Genomic DNA, 20,374 nt, shown 5'->3' with positions numbered 1-20,374 from the left:
AGGGGGGGAGCAGGGTCTGCAGGGAGCAGCGAGGGGGCGCCTGACCCACTAGGGAACTGGGGCCAACCGTCCCACTGACGGCAGCGCTGCCAGGGGCTCCCCCAGAGCTGCCCTCCCTATTCACCCAGATTGGGGTCTCCCCTCTCCCACAGCCCAGGCCCCCTTGGGAGCCTCTCACCAACCTGGCATCTCCCTTCCATGTCCCACGTGCCCCAGCAACACCAGCCCCAGAAAGCTCTTTCTCACTCCCGGGTCTGGCTGTACCCCTCTCCCCCTCACTCAAAACCCTTCCATGGCTCCCCATGGCCCCCAGGACAAAGCCCACATTCAACTGTTTCTCCAGCCTCTGTCAGTGCCAAGCCCCCTGCCTGGGCACCCCTGGCCTGCTCCTCTGCTGGCCAGCCTTTGTACCAGCCCCAACCCCTTCCTACCCAGGCAGGGGGTTGGGTGCCCCCTCCCCAAGGTTCCTCCACACCAGCTGGGGCCCACTGGCCAAGAGGGGGCCATGAGAAGCACGTAGAACCAAAGTACGCCCAGGCCTGCCTCGGCCCCCTTCCTCTTTCAGGACGTCTGCTGGGGGGAGGGACCCCCATGTAGAGGTTGATAATGCAGAGGTGAGGCAGGGGGCTGGGGGCCCGGAGAAGAGTTAAGCAGGCAAGGCCTCCTACTGGTCACTGTGTATTACCTTTGGTTTCTGAAGCAGTTAGGACATTCCCAGCCTCCCCCTGTGCGGGAGGCGGGGGGATATGGGGTAGGGGCGGGAGAGGAGACGCAAGGCTTCAGAGCACTGGGGAGTAGGAGTGTCCACGCTGGGACTGACAGAGGGTGGCCATGGGGTACCCAAAACCCAAAGAGGGGAGTCCTGGAGTTGCCCCAGCTTGCTGGGCACCCTGACCAAGCGATTCCTGTCTGGATCCTGGCTGGAGCTTCGCAAGGCAGAACGCTTAATATTTGGGGTTTGCGAGGGTATGCGGGGCAGTCTCTTTGCCTTTGGGTGCCCTTTCTAGATAAAACTGGTCCCTGAAGGAATGCTCCCCCTGGGAGGTGTGTGAGGCCAGAAGACGAGATGGAGGTTCAGAGTGGGTAAAGCAGTGCCAGGCGTGAGCCCTGGCCTCCTGGCCCCAGGACTCACTGCCGAGGCCCGGGCAGGGAGGGAGAGCAACGGCCTCCCCGTGGCCCCTGCGAGCCAGCAGCAACCAGGTCTGCCCAGGACGGTCCCCAGCTGATTCTGGTCTTAGCTGAGGATGGGGGGGACGCAGCCACCTCTCTGGCTCCTCCTCAATCCCTGCCCACGCCCTGCTGCAGGAAACCCTCCCCCAGCTACTGGAGGGACCACTTGTGGCCCCGGGTCCCACAAATGCCCATGCTCTGTGGCTCTGGCGATCTGGAGATGCTGGGGAGCCCCGGGCTTCTCTCTCTGCACATCTGGGCACTGGAGAGCCTGCAGTGCCTGGCACTGCCTTTGGGCTGTTTGACATCCTATAACCCCCTCCCCAACACATACTGGGGAGCGGGGGCTCCCAAATCCAGCCCCCACCTGCCAACACACTCCCAGCCAGCATGCAGCACAGACTCAGACCCCAGCCCTGCTTGGGAGGCTGAGAGCCACGAGTCTTAGTTCTGGACCCATCAGGGCTCTGCCCTCCACTGCTGTGCAGCCTCAGGCAACTCGCTCCTCCTCTCTGAGCCTCCTGGTCTGGTCCCCGGCCCCTCCCCCTCGCCTGGCCCTGGTGCACCCTTGGCCACAGTTATGCCGACTCCGCCTCCGCAGCTCCCCTCTCCACATCTCGGACTGCAGCCTGGGGTGGGGGTGCACGGGCTCTGCTGGGAGGCCCCACCCCCGGCCATGGGCTGCCTCCATTTCCCCAGCTGCCGCTGGAGTCCGAGAGTCCACGGCCACCCTCTGTCTCCCTTTTTCGTGCTCCCTCTGGCCAGCAGCATGGAAGGGGACAAAGGCTGGGGGTCATAAGCTTGGGCTGACGTGCTGTGTGATCCTGGGCAAATCCCCTCGCCTCTGTGGGCCTCAGTCTTCCCATCTGTACAAATGGGCCTGGGGTGGTAACAGCCCCGGCCTCGCAGCAGCTCTGTCGTGAGCGTCTCCCGCTGGGAAGTGGCAAGCGGGGTTGGGGGCCGTACCACGTCCCCGGGCACGGGCTCGAGGCCCTGGAAGGGTACGGGGAGCCGGCCCCCCTGCCATGCACAGGGGCCACCGTGCCAGGGGTGCAGCTGGAGGGATGGCATGGGACCAGCAGGCCGGCCTCTCCCTGCGCACCCAGGCGGGGCCCTCTGCCCTGCCCCTCCCTGCCCCCCACCAGCCGGCCTCTCGGCCCCTACCTGTGCCTGATAAATGCCCGCTGGATCCCTTGGTCCTAATCCCACAAAGGAACGGTTTGCAGGGGACGTGCCGGGCGTAGAGTAGGCTGCGGGGAGGAGAGAGACCGAGAGCCCGTTAGCGAAGGGGGCTGTGCGGGAGCACCCAGAGAGGGTGGCCGCTGCCCAGGGTCACACAGCCGGGCCTTTGCACCCAGCACCCGGCGCCTCCAAGCTTGCTGCCCTCCCCAGCCGATCCGGGCACCCCGGGAAGCCCACAGTGTCGGGCCCTGGGGTCACACAGGCGGGGCATCTGCTGAGACGGAAGGCACAAGATGAAAGATTCATCATCAGAAACCGCCTGTGAATTATTCAGGGTGCTTCGCTGCCTGCTCCAGCCGCTCCCGCGGCCTGCATCCCGTGCGTGGCGCCATGAATTATGGAGGGCGCTTTATTTATTAATCTTCCTCTTGGACACTGTGCAGGGAAGGCCGGGTGTTTGCAGACACACGCACACACACACGCATGCATGCACACATTTATGTTTATGTTTACATTAAGAGTTAGATTTTCATCCCACCAGTTACGTTTTGTTGGCAAGTGAATAATTCGCAGCCCATGGCTGCCGGGGAGCTTGGGGGCCTCAGCCAGGCTGTGCCCGGGGTGGCGGGAGGGTCCCTGCGTCCCTGCGTGGGATCAGCCAGGCTGGGGTAAGGGGGGGGGGCGCGGGAGTCGGGGGCCCTGGCGGGAGGAGGGGGGCAGGCTGCACAGGCCGTTAAAACCGGGTGCAGGAGCAGAGGGAATTCCTGGGCCCGTGGACCTGCAGAGGCCCCCACCTAGCAAACGTGAGGATTACTCCCATTTTACAGACGAGAGAGTGGGCGGAGCAGGGAGTACTCTGCCCAGCCTATTTAATATTTACTGTCTACTCTGTGCCTGGCATGGAGTTTAATGTTCTCCCCGATCTAGCTCCTCCCCTCGCTCCCCACCACCCTAGACTTAGCGCTCTGTCCCATTTTATGGCTGAGAAAACGGGAGGCTCAGAGAGCAAGGACATTTCCGTGAAGACCCACGGGCAGTGAGCCGCAGAGACAGGATTCAAACGCAGCGCCCCGCACTGCCTCTGGCATTCAGAGAAAGCCTGTCTGCTCATACAGCTGCCCTGGGTCCTGGCCGGCCCTGGATGGGCAGGGGGGGCAGAGCTGCGGGGAAGGGGGCGAGCTGCTGGCCCCCCCGCTCAGGTGCGGTGACACAGACGCTCAGAGTGTGAGGGGCAGACTGAGAGGTCTGGGGTCTCTGAGATCATCTGCTCAGACTGAGATGGCCTCGGGGGATGCCGAGGCCGGCGGCCCAGAGTGAGGCAGCCTGGAGGAGGGTGGACGGCCCACCCAAGCCTGCACTGGGGTCCAGGGAGAGGCTGGGTACAGAGCCACCACTGATGGGGGTGGACCCCAGGACTGGGGGAAGCATGAGGGGCCAGCGAGTGGTCATCTGGAACGACATCCAGAGGGTGGAAAGTTCTAGAAGGCAAGGCAATCAACTCAAGGCCGTCTAGGGTCAGCTGGGCAGGTGGTGACTGTCCCATCTAAAGGCGTGGCCCAGCCTGGGTCACCAGTAGGAACAGGGCCCACGGTGGCTGCCTTCTTTTTTGCCAAGAGACCAGAACTCTGACATTCTCCTGTGAACTGTCCTGACTCTTAAGACAACAAGAAATTATCATTTTCCATCAACAAAAGATACCTGAGGGCTCCGTCTGCCCCCAGGGCCACCGGTTTGAGATCTTCACCTACCGCCACCTGCTCATCGCACGGAGGGCTGAGAGGCCAGGAGCGGGCGCGCAGGGACCCCAGACACCCCCCTGGCCCTCTCCTGCCACTCCCTAAGGCTGCCTTGGCCCCACGTGGCCCCCCGGGCCTCTACCTGGGGACCCACCAAACTCACCGGGACCCAGCAGGCCGGGCCCGAGCCCCTGACCCCAGCAGTCGGGGAGGGGAGGGGAGGGGGCCCCTCAGGGACGCCCGCCCTGCCACGGGCACCGCTTCCCGAGTGCTTACAGGGCGAGGTCGGCGACGTGCTTCCTCCCTCGGAGGTGGGTTTGGTGGCAGGGGGGAGCGCCAGCCGCGGCAGCCCAGGGGGCGGGGGTGCCAGCATCTGAGCAGAAAGGCAGTGACTGGACATTTTGAGCTGACCACTTCCATTTAACTGGGAGGAACAGAGAGACAGGTGGTTAAGGCGGCGGGCGCCCCCTCTGCCTCGGGCGGCCGTCGGCGGCCCTGCCGGGGGAGGGCCAGGCTTGGCGTGACCAGGCGAGTTTGGTGGGTGCCGCTGCCGCCCCCTCGCCTGACCCCACAGGCCTCCAGAAGCATCCCGGGACCCTGCGTCTCCTCCTTAAGCCACTCTTTACCCGTCTGCTCCTTCCACGAGACACCACCTCACCCTGAACAACATCTGAACCCACGGGGGCTGTACACTCCCCTTGTCCACTACAAGGACGAGTTCGTCCACCACCTCGCCCACAGCTCCAAAATGCAAAAGGCTCTGAACACTGAAAGCTTTTGTGGAGGTTTGGCAAAGGTGGGCCTGTGCTGAGGCCACAGGACCATGTGTGAATCTGGGTAAACTGTGTGCTGTCAATTCCAACACCCGGAAAAGCCTTCATTCTGATCTGGCCCAGCTCCGGGCACTTCAGACGAGGGAACACGGCCCTGCCGTCCACGAAACCATTTCAAACAGAGGCTGCCTGGCGGAGGGCTGCCCAGGACGGCTGCGTGATGTGCCAGGCCCCCCGGGGAGGTCCCCTGGAGCCATGTGTGGGCAGGCAGCCCTGTGGGGCAGAGGGGAGGCCCAAGCCCCCCAAACTCACCGGTCCAGGCTGCTGGCTGGCTGGGTCACAGGCCAGCGACACGAGATCTTTGAGCGGGTCCTGGGGGTTGAGGTGAGGTGGGTAGCGGATGGCCGTGTGCGGGAAGTAGGTGGAGGCCGTCTGGGGCAGGATGGAGGTCGTGGGGAAGTGTAGGGCCGAGGATGGGTGAGGGCTCCGGGCGATCCCTGCAGAGACCAGGAGGGGTAGTCAGTGGAGGCTCTGGGTGGGGGCGCGGTCTCCCAGCGACTGGGTCTGTGGGTGCAGGTCCCAATGACAGAGCAAAACCCAGCCCTTTACACGCCCAAGTTTGAGAACGTCTACCGTAAGCCCATGGGGTTCTGCTATCACCTCCACCTTTTTTTTTTTTTTTTAAGTAGGCTCCACACCCAGCGTGGAGCCGAATGTGGGCCTTGAACTCACAACCCTGAGATCAAGACCTGAGCTGAGATCAACAGCTGGATGCTGAACCGAAGGAGTTCCCCAGGTGCCCCGGTTTCGTCTGGTTTTGAAACAGGATGACATGATGGCTCTCTGAGGTTATGTCCCCTGCCCCAGACCACACAGCAAGCAGGTGGCAGACCCAGGGGAAGGTCTGGCCCCACAGCCCAGAGCCCAAGCCAAGGCTCGGCTAGCTCTTTCCATAGACGGTTCACTGGTTTCTAGCATATTCTCTGTGCAACCACCATGATGGTTTCTTTTAGGACACTGCCATTATCCCGAAAAGCAGCCCCACCCCCATCAGCCATTACTCTCCCACCCCCGCCCCAGCCCCGGGCCCCCACGAGCCCCCTTCCCGTCCGTGGATGAGCCTGTTCTGGACGTGTCACCCACGTGGACTCACACCCCGTGTGGCCTTCCGTGTCTGGTTCCCTCCCTGAGCGTCGTGGCCTCAGGGTCTGGCCCCTGTGTGGGCGCCTCGCTCCTGTTCACAGGTGAGTAATGTGCCCATGTAGTATTTGCTTTTTTTCCTCTCCAAACAATCCAGTGACTTTTTGTATATTCACTCCGTCATTCTAGAACATTTCCACCAACCCCAAAGGCAGCCCTGCTTCTGTTACGGCTCAGTCCCCCCGCCCTCTCTCCAGCTCCTGGCCAAACAGTACGTACTTTTGGCTTCTCAGGTCCTAGGTTCTCCTATAGCTACTGGACCCTGCCCACTGCAGCCCGAGAGCTGCCGCAGATGACGTGTCAACGGGTGGGCGAGGCCACGCACCTGTGGAACCTTACTTACAGCGGCAGCTGTGGGCCTGGGCCGCTGCCTCGTGGTCTAAACCACGGCACGAAGCTGGTTTTTACCTGCCTCCCTGTACGTGTGTCTCCCCTGTGCGCAGCTAAAGTGTTATCATCGTAACAACGGGCTCCCCGGAGATGTTCAAGCCCTTGATTTAGCTCGTTCGGTCCTAAGCACAGTCCCGGGGTGGGGGGTAACGTTTATGAGCCCCAACTGCCAGGTGAGCAAACACAGAACCAGGGGCACTGTGCCCAGCTCAGCGCATGCCCACTGGCTGCTTGAGTGGGTCTCCCTCCTGTTCACGTGGCGCCCCTGTATCAGCCGGGTGGCCTTGTGTGTATCCACCCCCTTCGGGGACCTCCCAACCCTGCAGGAGCTGAGTGTGAGATAAGGCGAGCAGGTTGAGGGACAAGCCCAGGCTGTACCTCCTTCCTGTACAGAAGGGGACACCAAGGGACAGAGTCAGGGCCAGGCGCTCTGTACCATGACACCTCCAGGTTTTCTCACCTGGCCGGGAGACCGCGGTGACAGGACTCATGGTCAGATGGCCTGTGGGACATCCCTGGCTGAGGGGGGCCTGCTCAGAGCCCCCAGCCGCCCTCCCTGCCCGGGGCCCCCGTGCTCACCGCTGTGCACGGCAATGACAGGCCGGTGGTGCTGGGTGAAGCTGGAGAGGCGAGGTGAGTCCTGGGGTGACGGGCTGTGGAACGGGGACTTGTCCATCTCTGTCTTCTTCACCGGGGACGAGATGCCTGCGTGGGAGGAGCCAGAGGGTCACAGGGCTGCAGGCATCAGATCCTGGCCCTTCCTTCTTCCAGCACCCCGGGGCCAAGGGCCTGGGAGCCCACTTGTCCATGGTGGGGCCGCACACCGGGGCTCCGAGCACAGAGAATCGGGGCTCTGAGCACAGAGAGGGGCCGCACAGGGTCATGTGGCCCACGGAACGAGGAGCATGGTGCCCACAGAGGCCCCTGGACGTCACAGCCTGGCTCCCGCCTTCTCTCCTTCCAGACACAGGTCCGCTCGGGGCTGCCAGGCTCTGGAGAGAAGGCCACAGGGTCCCTTTGAAAGCCCCATCAGGCAGAGGTGAGCTGGCAGGACACAGACAAGGCCCTGAGGGGCTCTGCGTGTGCAGACCTCATCCTCACTGTGGTGAGGAACAGAACCTTCCCTGTGGGGCCATCGTGAGGATGAAGCGAGACAGAACACTATGGCTGCTAGGTCAGGGCCCGGCACCTGCCCGACCTGCGGCAATCCCGAGCAGAGGGGCCTCACCGCCTCCCCAGCTGCCTGGGGCACCCCTGGCCCTCCGGTACCCCGACAGCCTCCAGCTCAGCCCCCGGCACCTCCCTCCATGAACGACTGGTGTAAATCAGGCCCGCAAAGACTCCACAGAGACCGTGGCACAGGTGTCCCCATTGTCCCGACGGGGGCAGACCAGGCCTCTGTTGGGCACACGGGGGCCCTGCAGAAATAGGTGAGCCCCCTGCACCCTCCATCCAGCACCCCCACCCCTGCCGTCCCCTAGATGTGCGGGAAGAGGGTGACGAGTGCAGACTCCCGGGCCTGGCTCCAACCCTGCGACCAGAATCTCAGGGATATGGGGCCTGCAGATAGATATGCTTAGAAATTATTTTAAAAATATAATTTAGAGTGACACACACCCACTGAGACTCAGAGTGGATTCAGACGTGGTGAGAGATGTGCTTTCCCTCCCACCCAGCACTGCTGACGTCAGAGCGGGTCATTCCCCGGGGAGGGGGGGGCATCCTGCACGCTGTAGGCCGAGCAGCATCCTTGCCATGCCCCACCCCCATGCCAGGAGCCCCCCGAGCCACAGCCACAGAGGTCCCTGGGCAGAGTCGCCCTGGTGAGAGCCGCTCCCTCCTGAGGCTTGCTGTCATGGTTTCTGGGGTCTCCTGTCGCGCGTGCGCCGTGACGGGGGGGCATGTTCCCTCAGCCACACCGCTGGGCCCTGCTTCCCGTGGTCCCTCCACCGGCCTTGGTGAACCAGATCTGGGAACCAGCCCCCCATGGCCATTAGGGCAGTCAGCTGGTTCTGCTGTTACAACCCTGGTCGCCAGCCCTGAACACACGCGGTGTGGGTCCTGGGCCTGGCAGCCAAGCTTTCCCAGGGAACAGGAGGCGCTGATGGGACAGAGGGGAGGCAGCCGGCCCTGGGGTGTGTGTGTGTGTGTGTGTGTGTGTGTGTGTGTGTGTGTGTGTGTGTGTGTGTGTGTGTGTGTGTGTGTGTGTGTGTGTGTGTGTGTGTGATCCCTGCTGCTGCGGGGCCCTGGGGTGTGTGTGTGTGTGTGTGTGTGTGTGTGTGTGTGTGTGTGTGTGTGTGTGTGTGATCCCTGCTGCTGCGGGGCCCTGGGGTGTGTGTGTGTGTGTGTGTGTGTGTGTGTGTGTGTGTGATCCCTGCTGCTGCGGGGCCCTGGGGTGTGTGTGTGTGTGTGTGTGTGTGTGTGTGTGTGTGTGTGTGTGTGATCCCTGCTGCTGCGGGGCCCTGGGGTGTGTGTGTGTGTGTGTGTGTGTGTGTGTGTGTGTGTGTGTGATCCCTGCTGCTGCGGGGCCCTGGGGTGTGTGTGTGTGTGTGTGTGTGTGTGTGTGTGTGTGTGTGTGTGTGTGTGAGATCCCTGCTGCTGCGGGGAGGCAGCCGGCCCTGGGGTGTGTGTGTGTGTGTGTGTGTGTGATCCCTGCTGCTGCGGGGCCCTGGTGTGTGTGTGTGTGTGTGTGTGTGTGTGTGTGTGTGTGTGTGTGTGATCCCTGCTGCTGCGGGGCCCTGGGGTGTGTGTGTGTGTGTGTGTGTGTGTGTGTGATCCCTGCTGCTGCGGGGCCCTGGGGTGTGTGTGTGTGTGTGTGTGTGTGTGTGTGTGTGTGTGTGTGAGATCCCTGCTGCTGCGGGGAGGCAGCCGGCCCTGGGGTGTGTGTGTGTGTGTGTGTGTGTGTGTGATCCCTGCTGCTGCGGGGCCCTGGTGTGTGTGTGTGTGTGTGTGATCCCTGCTGCCGCGGGGCTCTGGTGTGTGTGCGTGTGTGTGTGTGTGATCCCTGCTGCTGGTGTGTGTGTGTGTGTGTGTGATCCCTGCTGCTGGTGTGTGTGTGTGTGAGATCCCTGCTGCTGGTGTGTGTGTGTGTGTGTGTGTGTGTGATCCCTGCTGCTGGTGTGTGTGTGTGTGATCCCTGCTGCTGCGGGGCCCTGGTGTGTGTGTGTGTGTGTGTGTGTGTGTGTGATCCCTGCTGCTGCGGGGCTCTGGTGTGTGTGTGTGTGTGTGTGATCCCTGCTGCTGGTGTGTGTGTGTGTGTGTGTGTGATCCCTGCTGCTGGTGTGTGTGTGTGTGTGTGTGATCCCTGCTGCTGGTGTGTGTGTGTGTGTGTGTGTGTGTGTGTGTGTGTGTGTGTGTGTGTGTGTGTGTGTGTGTGTGAGATCCCTGCTGCTGCGGGGCTCTGGTGGGAACGAGGTTAGGGCCGGGAGGCGCTCACTTAGGAGGATTTCCTAGAACAGGCTGTCCTGGATGGCAAGAGCCTGGCTGGACCCTGCTCCCCAGCACATCTCTACAGGCCCTTCTACAGCTTCCTGAGATGGGGCCTGGGGGAACCAGGGCAGGCGGGAGGAAGGGGGGAGACTGACCCCAGGCCCTGCAAGAAAGAATAGCCCTCCGTGCTGCTGGGCAGGCCACCGGAGGCCCTGAGTGTGAATTCTCACATCCGGGCATCCCTCAGTGGTTCAGCAGACTTGCCTGCAATGCCCCTGTCTGAGTAGCTGCCGTCCAGTTAGGACACTGCTGGTATGGCCTCCACCCCTAGGTCCGAGCAGGCATCCTGCTGCTCAACACGTGTACCTCTGTGTTCCCATCCGGGCGCCAGGTCTGTGCCCCATCTGAGAAGGGCCGCCTTTACTGAGCACACAAGCCTGCGGCCCCCCCTTCGTGTTCCCCGCCCCCCCCCCCCCCGCTCCGTCTGGCACCTGTCTAAGCACATCCTCCACCAAGTGGACCCACCTGCATGTGTATCCACTTGCTCAACACACAAGCCCATCCCAGCTCCACCGTCCAGGGCTCCCCGGGCCCCAGCGCGTGCGGGCTGGCCCCCTGCGGTGTGTGCAGGCGGAGTGATGGGCGGGGGTGCGCCGCTCTGCCAAGACCAGCCATCATCTGGTGAGCGTGCGTGACGCAGGGGACGTGAGGCCCAGTGACTCTCCGCGGGGGCGTGCGGGGCACTGCGGGGGTGTGCAGCATCCCCGGCCCCACCACCGCGGTGCTGGGAGCCCCTCCCCAGAGCGGTGACAACCTGGATGTCCTGACTGGAGTCCCCTGGGGGCAGAGCGGCCCAGGTGAGGGCCCTCTGCAAGATCGTGGGCAGGGCACGCAGCTACCCCGTGCAAGACTTACAGGAGTCACCCCCACATGTGGACACTGGTGCCTGATGGGAGGTCACCGGCTGGAGGCCACGGAGCAGAGAAGTGGTGGGGCTGACTCTAACCACTGCACCTCCACCAGCCACGCTCTGCACCCCTCCTGCCGCCCCGAGTTCCACAGAGGTGGACAAAGCCCCCCAACACGTGACAGGGAGAGAAGGGAGCTGCCTGCTTCACCCTGGATCCTAACTGCATGTGTGGGGGGCCTACACCCCCTGCTGGAGGGCCCCTGGAGCAGCAAGAACCAAGCAGTCTGGCAGCTGAGCAGAGGGTGCCCCTTTCTGGCCCGCGTGGGTGGGTAATCAGGGAAGGCCTTGGGAGGGGGTGGCCAGGAGGAGAAAAGGCACTCCTACCTGGGCACAGAGAGGGCAAAGGCCTGAGAGGTGTGGCTGCGCGGATGCTGCCTGGGTGGGGCTGACATGGCGCCCCCCCCCCTGGCCCCATAAGGGATGCTGGGGTTGGGGGGCCGTTAGCTGAGCGCTGCCCTTGTGCCCAGAGCAGAGGAAGGGAACAGTGCTCTAATCAGCTTAGCCCCCTTAATGAGCAGCTAATTGGGGGCTGTCTAGACAGGAAGCTGGAGGAAGCCAGGAGGAGGAGAAAGTGGGGGAGGGGGGAGGAGATGGGAGGGGAGGAGAGGGAGGAGGGGCGAAGGCGGAGGAGGGAGGAGAGAGAGGAGGAGAAGGGGAGGGGCGGGCAGAAGGGGGAGGGGAGGAGGAGGAAGAGGAAGAAGCGGGGGAAGAGAGGAATCCATCTTCCCACTAGGCTTGGGAGCTCCTGCGGGGCCCAGACAGGACACACAGCAGGGGTCACAGCGGGGCTGGGGGGGTTATACCGAGGGTCCCACAGGAGGAAGCGAGTTTGCCATCACCCAAGGCAACCAACAGAGGCTAGAGGGGACAGATGCCCTCTGACATTCCCCTGCGCCCCGCGATTCCCCAGCACACAACAGGAGCGGGTGTGGGTTCCTCCCCCTCCCCCACGGCTGCCACTTCATGCTCAAGGCAGGAAGTTCAGACCCAGCTCCAGTCCGGTGACCCTCGAGAACATTTCCTTCCTTTAAAAAAAATTTTTTTTCCTTTTTGAGCTTCCTGCATTGAAAGCTAGGTTTTTTACGTCCATCCCTTCTCTTTTTCTAACCCATAGACTTGAGACTATAATTTTTCCTCTCAAGGCTGCTGTGGCTACATCACAGAGGCTGTCCTCCACCTCTAGGGGTAATGTATAGCTTATACATAGTCTTGTCAATCACAGAGCCGACGAGGAGTGCTTTCGGCTTCTCAATCAGTAAGTGACAGGGCAGAAGTTAACGGTCTCCAAATATCTGCTCTACCCTTCTTCCTTAGTAGCAGAACCCTTAAATTTGAGACGGGCACATACTTGCCGAAAATAAGATGACATTTCCCAGAGTCCCTTGGGGCAGAGTGTGGCCATAGGACCAACTCAGGGGCATAGAGATCAGCAAAGGAGGTAAGTGCATCTTCTGAGAATTATTCTTAAAGAGCGAGGACATGCTCATACTTGACCCTTCTTTCCTCCTGGCCGGAAAGTAGACCTGATGGCTGGAGCTCCAGCAGTTGTCCTGGACCACGAGGTGGGAAAGAAAACCATATTCACTGGAGCATAAGGCAGGAGCCTAAGTCCTGCACAACATCCATGTCCAGGGTTGCTGATGGCTGAATGTTTACTTTCGGGAGAAATGTCCTGTCCTTTTGGGTTTTCTGTTTCTCACAATCAACTTAAAGCTTATTAAATACAGGATTTTTATAGAGGCAAACCTGACAGAAACGGGGAATGCACAGAGAGAGCCACAGAGACACCGCGACCCATAAATTAGGGTCTATAATAAATAGATCCTCCCAAAGTACCAGCTCTGAGAGCCACCGCAGTGGAAGAGGGAGGACCCTTGGGGCTCGCGTGTACAACCAGATGAGCTGGAGACTGACTCGTAGAGATGGGAATTGTATCAAGACATAAACAATGAACTGCCTCCTGGGCACTTACCATGTGCCAGAGAGTTGCTTTAGGCACATCCTACTCTTTCCTCCTTCCAACTCCAGGAGAGAACAGTTAGCTCATCAACCCCATTTGGGACATAAGGAAACTGGGGCTCAGAGAAGTCAAGTCACCTGCCCAGTTACACAGCCCCCACAGCGAGCCAGTGGCAGGGCTGGATTTCAGACCCCAGTCTCTCTTCCGTCTAAACCTGCTCTCTTAACTGAAATGTTAACACTGCTTTCCAGGAATCCTGGAGGTATGACACTCTGAACAGAGTTTCATAGGAAAGCTGGCCCTTGGGGGCCAGGGAGGAGGGACAAAGGGGGAAGACACAAGCAAACCACTCCTAAGATTTACTGGGTGGGTATTATGTGCCAGGTCTGTTTTAGGGACACCGAATGCATTAACTCAATCCCCAAAACAACCTCGGAGGAACAGTGCATGTATTAACAACCCCATTTTACAGACGAAGAAACAGGCTCAGAGAAGTGGGTTCCCCAGAGGCTGTACGGGCCGGTGCACCCGAGTCCAGGTCGGCAACCCCTGGCTAATCCGTGGGGTGAACCCCTGATAAGGGCTAAGGGTCTGGACAGTGTGATGCTTCCCGCTGAAGATCTAAGAGTCGCCAGGGACGCCGTGCCCAGGGTAAGGCAGGCGCGTCGGCCGCCCTGCGCACCAGTTCGCGAGCGTCCCCGAGGCCGACCCGCTGCAGAGCAGAACCTCGGACGCCTCGGAGGGGAATCGCGGTGGAGACGGGGACCCCACGGGGCGGGGGGAATCTTTGGAGGAGGCCCGTGGGGAGCGAGCGCTGCACAGAAGGGCGCCGATGGAAACGCCACCCCTGCAGAACAGGACCCCGATCTGGGGAGGGCCAATGAAGACAGGAGCGCGAGGACACGATCTCCCCGGAAAGGACACCGAGGGAAAAGCGACGGGGCTCGGAGAGAACTGGACTCACACGCGCGAAGACCCCGCGGGGATGAGAATCCCCTAAGAACACGAGAGCCTCTAGATAAGGGTCTGAGGCCGACCCCGGGAAGAAGCGCCCTGCCCTGCTGATCAGAAGCGCTACCGAGTCCATACTGGAAGGCCGCGATGAACCCCACGGGGATGAGGCCTTACCGGGCAGAGGGCAGGAAAGTCGCACGAGGGACAGTCTCCGCTCACCCTGGCCTCAGCGGAACCAAAAAGCTCGGAAACGAGAGCCCGGACTTGCAGCGACGAACAACCCCCCCCCCCGCCCCGACCCGCGACTACAATTCCCAGGAGGCTCCGCGGCTCCAGCCCCCACCCCCAGGTTCCCGCACCCTGGGAGCCCGCGCAGTGCCTACCGGGATATGTAGTCCCAGCCGCGGTAACCCCACCCCGACCCGGAGGCCGGCTCCGCCCCCACCGCCAGGCCCACCTCCTTCCATGTCTTCAGTCCAGTTGCGGCTGCTACTCGTGGGAGAGCTGGGCGAGGTGTAGTAATCGCCGCCGGGGCTCGTGTCCACGTCTTCCTCCATCGAGCCCGATTTGTGCCGCTTGCTCCTAAGGAGTGAGGGAAGGAGAGCGCAGGCCGGTTACCACGGAGACTCGAGGGTGTGGGGCAGGCTGCGTAACTTCCGGTCCCTAGAGGCCAGGGCGAGCAGGGTGCTATCGCGAGACGCGGCGGGAGCCGCGGGCTCTCAGCGGGTGGCGTGAACGCCTGTCTCAACCTGCCCATTGCTCCGATGGGACGCGTGGGGCCGCAGGCGGCGAGGGGCTCAGCCGAGGGCAGGCGGCAGCTAGCGGGCTGCGGACTAAAACCCCATGGGCCTGGCTCATCACGGGGCCTCCCGTAACCCTCCGAACACCCGGGTAGGACTACGGCCCCATTTTACAGATGGGGAAACCCAAGCAACCACGGTGTGACCAGCTCAAGGTTACACAGCGTATCGCAGCGAGAACCGGTGTCCACCTTCTCGTGGACTCTCCAGGGCTGGGCTCACAGGACTCAAGGCTGCGGGAACTCTGACTGGGGTGCCAGGGCTGGGGAGAGCAGCGCTCGGGGCTGGGTTTTGAAGGATCAGTAGGAGTTTATCAAGTGGACCTTGAAAGCAGGCACTGCAGGGAGAGGAATGAACCACCGGGGCCAGAGGGACGTAGGGGAGGGGTCGTTAAAAGGCCCCGAGGCGGGGGCCGGGGCACGTACCCGCTGGAGGAAGTGCTGGGTAGCGTTCTTCTCATGCCTGTGCTGGCCGGATTCAGGTCGTAGGCCAGGTGTCCCTGCAGCTCCCCCAGGGAGAAGTTGGGTCCTGTTCCAGTCACCACGGGGGCTGCAGAGGGCAGGAGCGAGCAGAGTGAGAGAGGGCGCAAGGTCCAGGGGTGCAGTGTGCCCTGGAGGGTGCGGAGAGCCATCTGGGGGCTGGCTGGTCCGAAAGGGAACCCCTTCCCTGATGGGCCTGGTTCCTAATTTGGCTGAAACTGTCCTGTTCTATGGATCAGAAGACCAAAGCCCGCAAGAGAGCTGGTTCACACTGTGAGGCAGAGGCAAAGCCGGAGGCCAAGCTTGCAAGTGCTCCCTGAGGCCAGGCTCTGCTGATGTGGACAGGGAGGGTGACGGTCAGAGGGACGGTCAGGGTGAAGGCCGGACAGTGCCCACACCTCCCTGGGGTGGAATTCCCTTGGGGGTGTCAGGGGAATGGGTCCCCAGCAGGTCCATTAGGAACGTAAGGGAACGGCAGGCAAAGAGAGGAGGGGGTGGGGCCCTTTGGGGTCTCCTCCTGGAGGGGTCGGGAGGCCCCAGGAAGGGACACGGGCAGAAGGTTTTCCAGCACCCTCCATCCACCGTGTGCAGTCTGTTTCCTGGGGAGGAGCATGGTACCCTGACCCTTGGTTCTAGGAAGGGCCTGGATGCCGCCCTAACTGGGGACCTTGGCTTGGTGACAGAGGGGAGCAGGGCAGGGTGATGGGCTCCTCGCCTCTCCCTGAGACCCTTTTCCTCTCAGAGCCTCCCCTCCCAAAGCCCCTTCTCCCTCTCCATTGCCCCTTCCCTGTGGGAGTCCCTCCCCTCACTGGATCCCAGCACAGGGTGGGCGGGGACACTCACTCCGGGACACTTGGATGAGCTCGGTGACACTGAACACACCGGAGGTGACGAAGCTCTCCTGGAAATCCGTGGTGTCTGGAACAGGGAGAAAATGGGGCTCACTGGGTCTGTTTCCTTCTTCGACACCCTGGGCTACCCACACTCCGGGGGCTGGAGTGGTCACCCTGTCCACCCCCTGCAGCTCTGTGGCAAGACGGCGGTAGAGGCCGCACCCGGATTCAAATCGCGGCCCTGCTGCCCGGATCTGATCTTGGGCAAGTCACTTCCCATCCCTGAGCCTCCCTGCTCCCTAATCTCGGAAACGGAGGCCACGTACCCTGTCACCTGGGCAGCTGAGAGATATGAATCAACTGCCCAGGAGGGGCTGGCTTGCTTCCTGCGTCACTCCTTACACCATGCAATGCTGCAGCTTCTTATCCTTCCCCCTCCAGACTGGGAGCTCTGTGATGATGGGGTTCCGTGTGCCCAGATCCCAGTGTCCCTGGTGCCCAGACCAGAGCCTGGCCAACAGCAGCGGCTCAGAACCACAGGCTGGATGGAGGGCCCCCCTGCAGCAGTTAAAGTCCCCAGTGTCCCCAGAACCACTCCTCCTAGTGTCAGAGGAAGAGGGACCCTTCTCTCTGGCGTGGGGTGGCCGGGACCCGTTTTATGGATTTGGAAACAGGTTGGCTCCAAGAGGGCGGGGGCCCTGGCTGACCTCAGACAGCTGGGAGCTGGCCTCCTGTGCCCCCAGAGGCCCACACGGGCAGGATTCACTTACTCAACAAGCATTTACCAAGTGCCTCTAGTGTCCAGTTCTGAGCTGGGCGCTGCAGACACTGTGGGAATGAGGCAGACACAGCGGCTGCCCTCCTGGGACTCACTGTCCACTGTGGGCAGTGGACACGTGACATCAATAAGACACAAAACCCTGTACATGAACGCACATAGGGGCGTGATTTACAACAGCCCCAACTGGAAACAACCCATCAGCAGATGAACGGATACACAAAACACGGTCCATCCACGCACGGAGGCGTCCCGTGGCCACGAGCAGGAGCCAGATGCCCACACGCGCGGCCCCGGGGACGGGCCCCGAGCCCACGACACTCAGAGAAGGAACCAGACACAGAAGGCCACACGGGGTGTGAGTCCACGTGGGTGACACGTCCGGAACGGGCTCATCCGCGGACGGGAAGGGGGCGCGTGGGGGCCGGGGGCTGGGGGCAGGGATGGGGGTGACGGCTGATGGGGACGGGGTTTCCTTTGGGGGAGAGGGAATGTTCTGGAACTGGATAGAGGTGGTGGTTGCACAACAGTATGAATGTACTTAATGCCACTAACTGTACATTTGATGTTCTGTGAATTTAACCACAATAAAAAATATTTAAAATCATGAAGTCAAATGCGCCAACGTGTCAGGCAGTGGTAGGCAGGCAGGGTTAGGGGAGCCTGCGGGAAAGGTAACCTACTTCACACAAAGGACCCTCGGAAGGCCTTGCTGTGGGTGACATTTTACCAAGACCTTCAGGTAGGGGTGGATAAGAGGAGTGGATGCATTAAAATTTGGGAAATGGCAAGGACAGCAAGTGTTGGTTGCTGTGACTGGGGTGATCTTAAACGTGGTGTTTTGCTGCCTCCCCGAGGGCCACGATATTCCCACTGGTGGCCCATGCAAAGGCCCTGGGGTTGGAGGCCAACAGGGCTGGAGTGAAAGGAGCCAGGGAGGGCTGTCAGAGCAGGGTCAGGACCAGCAGGTGGGCAGCGCGAGGCTCTTTGGGGTGGCGAGAGCAGTTCTTCGCCAGGCCCCCAGGGGGCAGCATGGGCCACAGGGAGCTGACCTTGGTGCCCGGTTTCCCCAGCTGTGGGAGAGCCAAGGCCCGGCCAGTCCAGAAACTCCAGCCTCCCTGGTTATGAGCTTTGTGAACACCATTTGTTGTGCAATTATTATATGCCCAGCCCCATGCTGGGGGGCTCTGGGCCACAACATCCCTGGGAGGACAGGGTGATGGCCCCCCAGTGTCCAGGGGAAGTGGCCATGGCCATTTCCTGCCACCCGGATGGCCAGCTGGTGTCAGCACGCCCCTCCGCCTTCCCCCTCACCGGGGTTTCCTGTTTGTGCAGCACTCGCCCAGCTCCATCTCCAGGGGACTCCCTGGCGGGTGGGAGGAAGCGCTTTCCCCCCCGCCAGACGCTGGAGCTCCCCACGGGACCAGGCCAAGCACCGCTGCCCCCGCCTGCCTTGAACATCTGGCTTGGAGGCAGGCGCCTGGAGATCACAGGAGGCCAAGGAGGACTCAGGGTCACAGACGGCCAGTGGTGAGCAGCCTAAGGGCCCGTGAACCTCCTGGAATCGTCCGGCCTCCCTGTGCTGGTCCTTCCTATGGGGAGGTCCTCACCCACTTGCTTTTTCTTCCATTCTTCCTTCCTTCCTTTTCATCTCTCCTCCCTCCTCACCCCTGCTACACCATCTCTCTAGTTTCTCTTTTTCTCTCTGCTTCATCTCTCCCTCTCTCCTTTTTTGCTTTCTGCAAATATTTATTGAACACTTATTATGGACCAGCTCCTATTCTAGGCACTGAGGACACAATGGTGATCAGGACAGACAAAAGCCTCTGCCCTCAAGGAGGTGACGTTGCATTCGGAGAGATAAACACATGTGCAGTCGCTAAGCAACTAAGCAAATGCATATGCAATCACTAACTTCCTCAGAAGGAAATAAAACAGAAGGTGGCCATTGAGAGTGGCTAAGGCTGCTTGAGATCAGAAGATCTCTCTGGGAGGGAAGCATGTGAGCTGAGACCTGGGAGACCCAAAGAGAGAGAGAGAGAGAGAGAGAGAGAGAGAGAGAGAGAGAGAGCAGTCAGCTGTCCAACTAGAGAGCAAAGCACATGCAAAGGCCCTGAGCCAGGGACTGGGCCTGGACTGTTAGAGGAACAGCTAGGAACCCATGTGGCTGGAGCAGAGAGTGAGGGAGAGACAGGGTGGAGGGGAGGGCAGGGAAGGCACAGGGACAGATCCTGAAGGGCCTTGGGGGTCAGAGGAGGACTTTTACCCCAAGGGAGGTGGGAACCCTGGAGGGCTCTGAGCAGAGGAAGGCAGGACCTGACTCAGGTGCTCACAGGCACTCTCTGGCTACTTTAGGGAGGACAGACTGGGGAGGGTGAGGGCAGAAGCCAGGGGACCAGGGTGGAGGCAACTGCTCTGGTCCAGGAGGGTGATTATGGGGGCAGACCAGGGCAGAAGCAGGGCCTCTGCAGCTTCTGAATTCTTTCTGTTCTCCGGGGCTCTGCTCCCAGCCTTGCCTGAGGCCGACTCTCTCACTTCCCACCAACGTAGAAGTGACTTGCCCTGCTCATCCACTGAATGTCCCATGGCATTGCAGGGACCCCTGGGGCCCCTCCTGTGGGGTGAGCACTTCAGTGCCCGGATGCTGGGAGCTGAGGGTTGTGGGTTCCAACCCCAGCTTCCTGGGTGCCCCTGGGAAGGCCCCTTAACCTCTCTGAGCCTCGGCTTTCTCATCTACACAATGGAATAACAGTAGCACCTGTTCATGGCATGGCTGTGATGAACGAATCCACTAATCTCTGGGGTGCCCACACAGGGCCACGCAGAGCACACAGGGTCCCCCCCTCCTTCAGCATCCCCAGACTCACCCAGTGTGATAGGCTTGCTGTCCTCCTGGTCGGAGCCCATCCCTGCCCGGGGACTGCCGCTCTGCTCCGCATCTGTAGAGGGAAGGAGGAGGGGCTGGTGACATTGCAGGGAACCCCACCCCAGGGGGAGAGGAGACACCCATGCTGGGGCCAGGCTGGGCAGTGCCGTGGAGAAGCAGCCCCCAACGCGCCCAGGCCCCGGGGTCTCCACTTGGCCCCTTCCCTTGGCCGCTGCCCCACAGGGTCATGGGCATCTGGCAGGACCCGTACGTGGCAGAACCTGTGTGCAGGGGCTGACTCAGTCGCAGGCTGGAGATCTTCCCCTCCCTGAGCCTGTTTCCTCATCTATGAAATGAAGGTAGCTTGCTTACTAACTCGTGAGGGTAACTCATTCATCCTGCCTTAACCCTGGGAGGCAGGAGCCACCATTATGCCCATTTTACAGATGGGGAAACTGAGGGCCAAAGAGACGAGTCCTTGAGCCCTCAGGCCCCCTCCGCTCGGCCTCTGCCCTCAAAGTCCTGGGGGTCCAGCACTTGGTCTTGGGTTGTCACGCAGGGCGCCCAGGAGGGGGCGGAGGGGCGTCCCCCTGCAGCTTCTATACTGCCACCCACCCGCCTGGCTTGGGGGCTCCCTCCCACCCTGGCGCCCGCCTCTCCATCTTATCTAAAAATAATCAGGCTCCTTGGCAGACGGGCGAAGCAGACAGACGCTGAGCTCAGCATTATCAGCTCTGGCGTCCTGGATGGCGAGTAGCGCCAACCCCCCTCCCGCAACCCCCTCCATGTCCGATGCACGGGTGGGGGGGCCCATGGCCAAGCGCAGCCAGATGGAACCCCTGGCCCTGAGCTGT

The 20,374-nt window shown here is 61.4% G+C and overlaps 1 protein-coding gene across 4 annotated transcripts in view; it reads right to left on the bottom strand.

The window, feature by feature from the left end:
* The window catches only part of NFIC (nuclear factor I C), a 69,798-nt gene that overhangs the window by 7,970 nt on the left and 41,454 nt on the right, over positions 1–20,374 (bottom strand). For 2 of the 4 annotated variants that reach the window (XM_027582936.2, XM_027582935.2), the window contains exons 3-10: positions 19,522–19,593; positions 15,887–15,961; positions 14,990–15,113; positions 14,222–14,346; positions 7,031–7,156; positions 5,174–5,358; positions 4,365–4,512; positions 2,335–2,420 (exon numbers count right to left, since the gene is read on the bottom strand). In XM_027582936.2, coding sequence (XP_027438737.1) covers positions 2,335–2,420; positions 4,365–4,512; positions 5,174–5,358; positions 7,031–7,156; positions 14,222–14,346; positions 14,990–15,113; positions 15,887–15,961; positions 19,522–19,593 — 941 coding nt within the window. The remainder of the gene's footprint in view (positions 1–2,334; positions 2,421–4,364; positions 4,513–5,173; positions 5,359–7,030; positions 7,157–14,221; positions 14,347–14,989; positions 15,114–15,886; positions 15,962–19,521; positions 19,594–20,374) is intronic. The other 2 variants (XM_027582937.2, XM_027582938.2) reach the window with 2 other exon arrangements.

Source organism: Zalophus californianus, chromosome 1, assembly GCF_009762305.2.
Source record: "Zalophus californianus isolate mZalCal1 chromosome 1, mZalCal1.pri.v2, whole genome shotgun sequence".
NCBI classification, from domain to species: Eukaryota; Metazoa; Chordata; class Mammalia; order Carnivora; family Otariidae; genus Zalophus; species Zalophus californianus.
The sequence above is the reverse complement of the archived record's forward strand: the minus strand, read 5'-3'. Positions and strand labels throughout refer to the sequence as shown.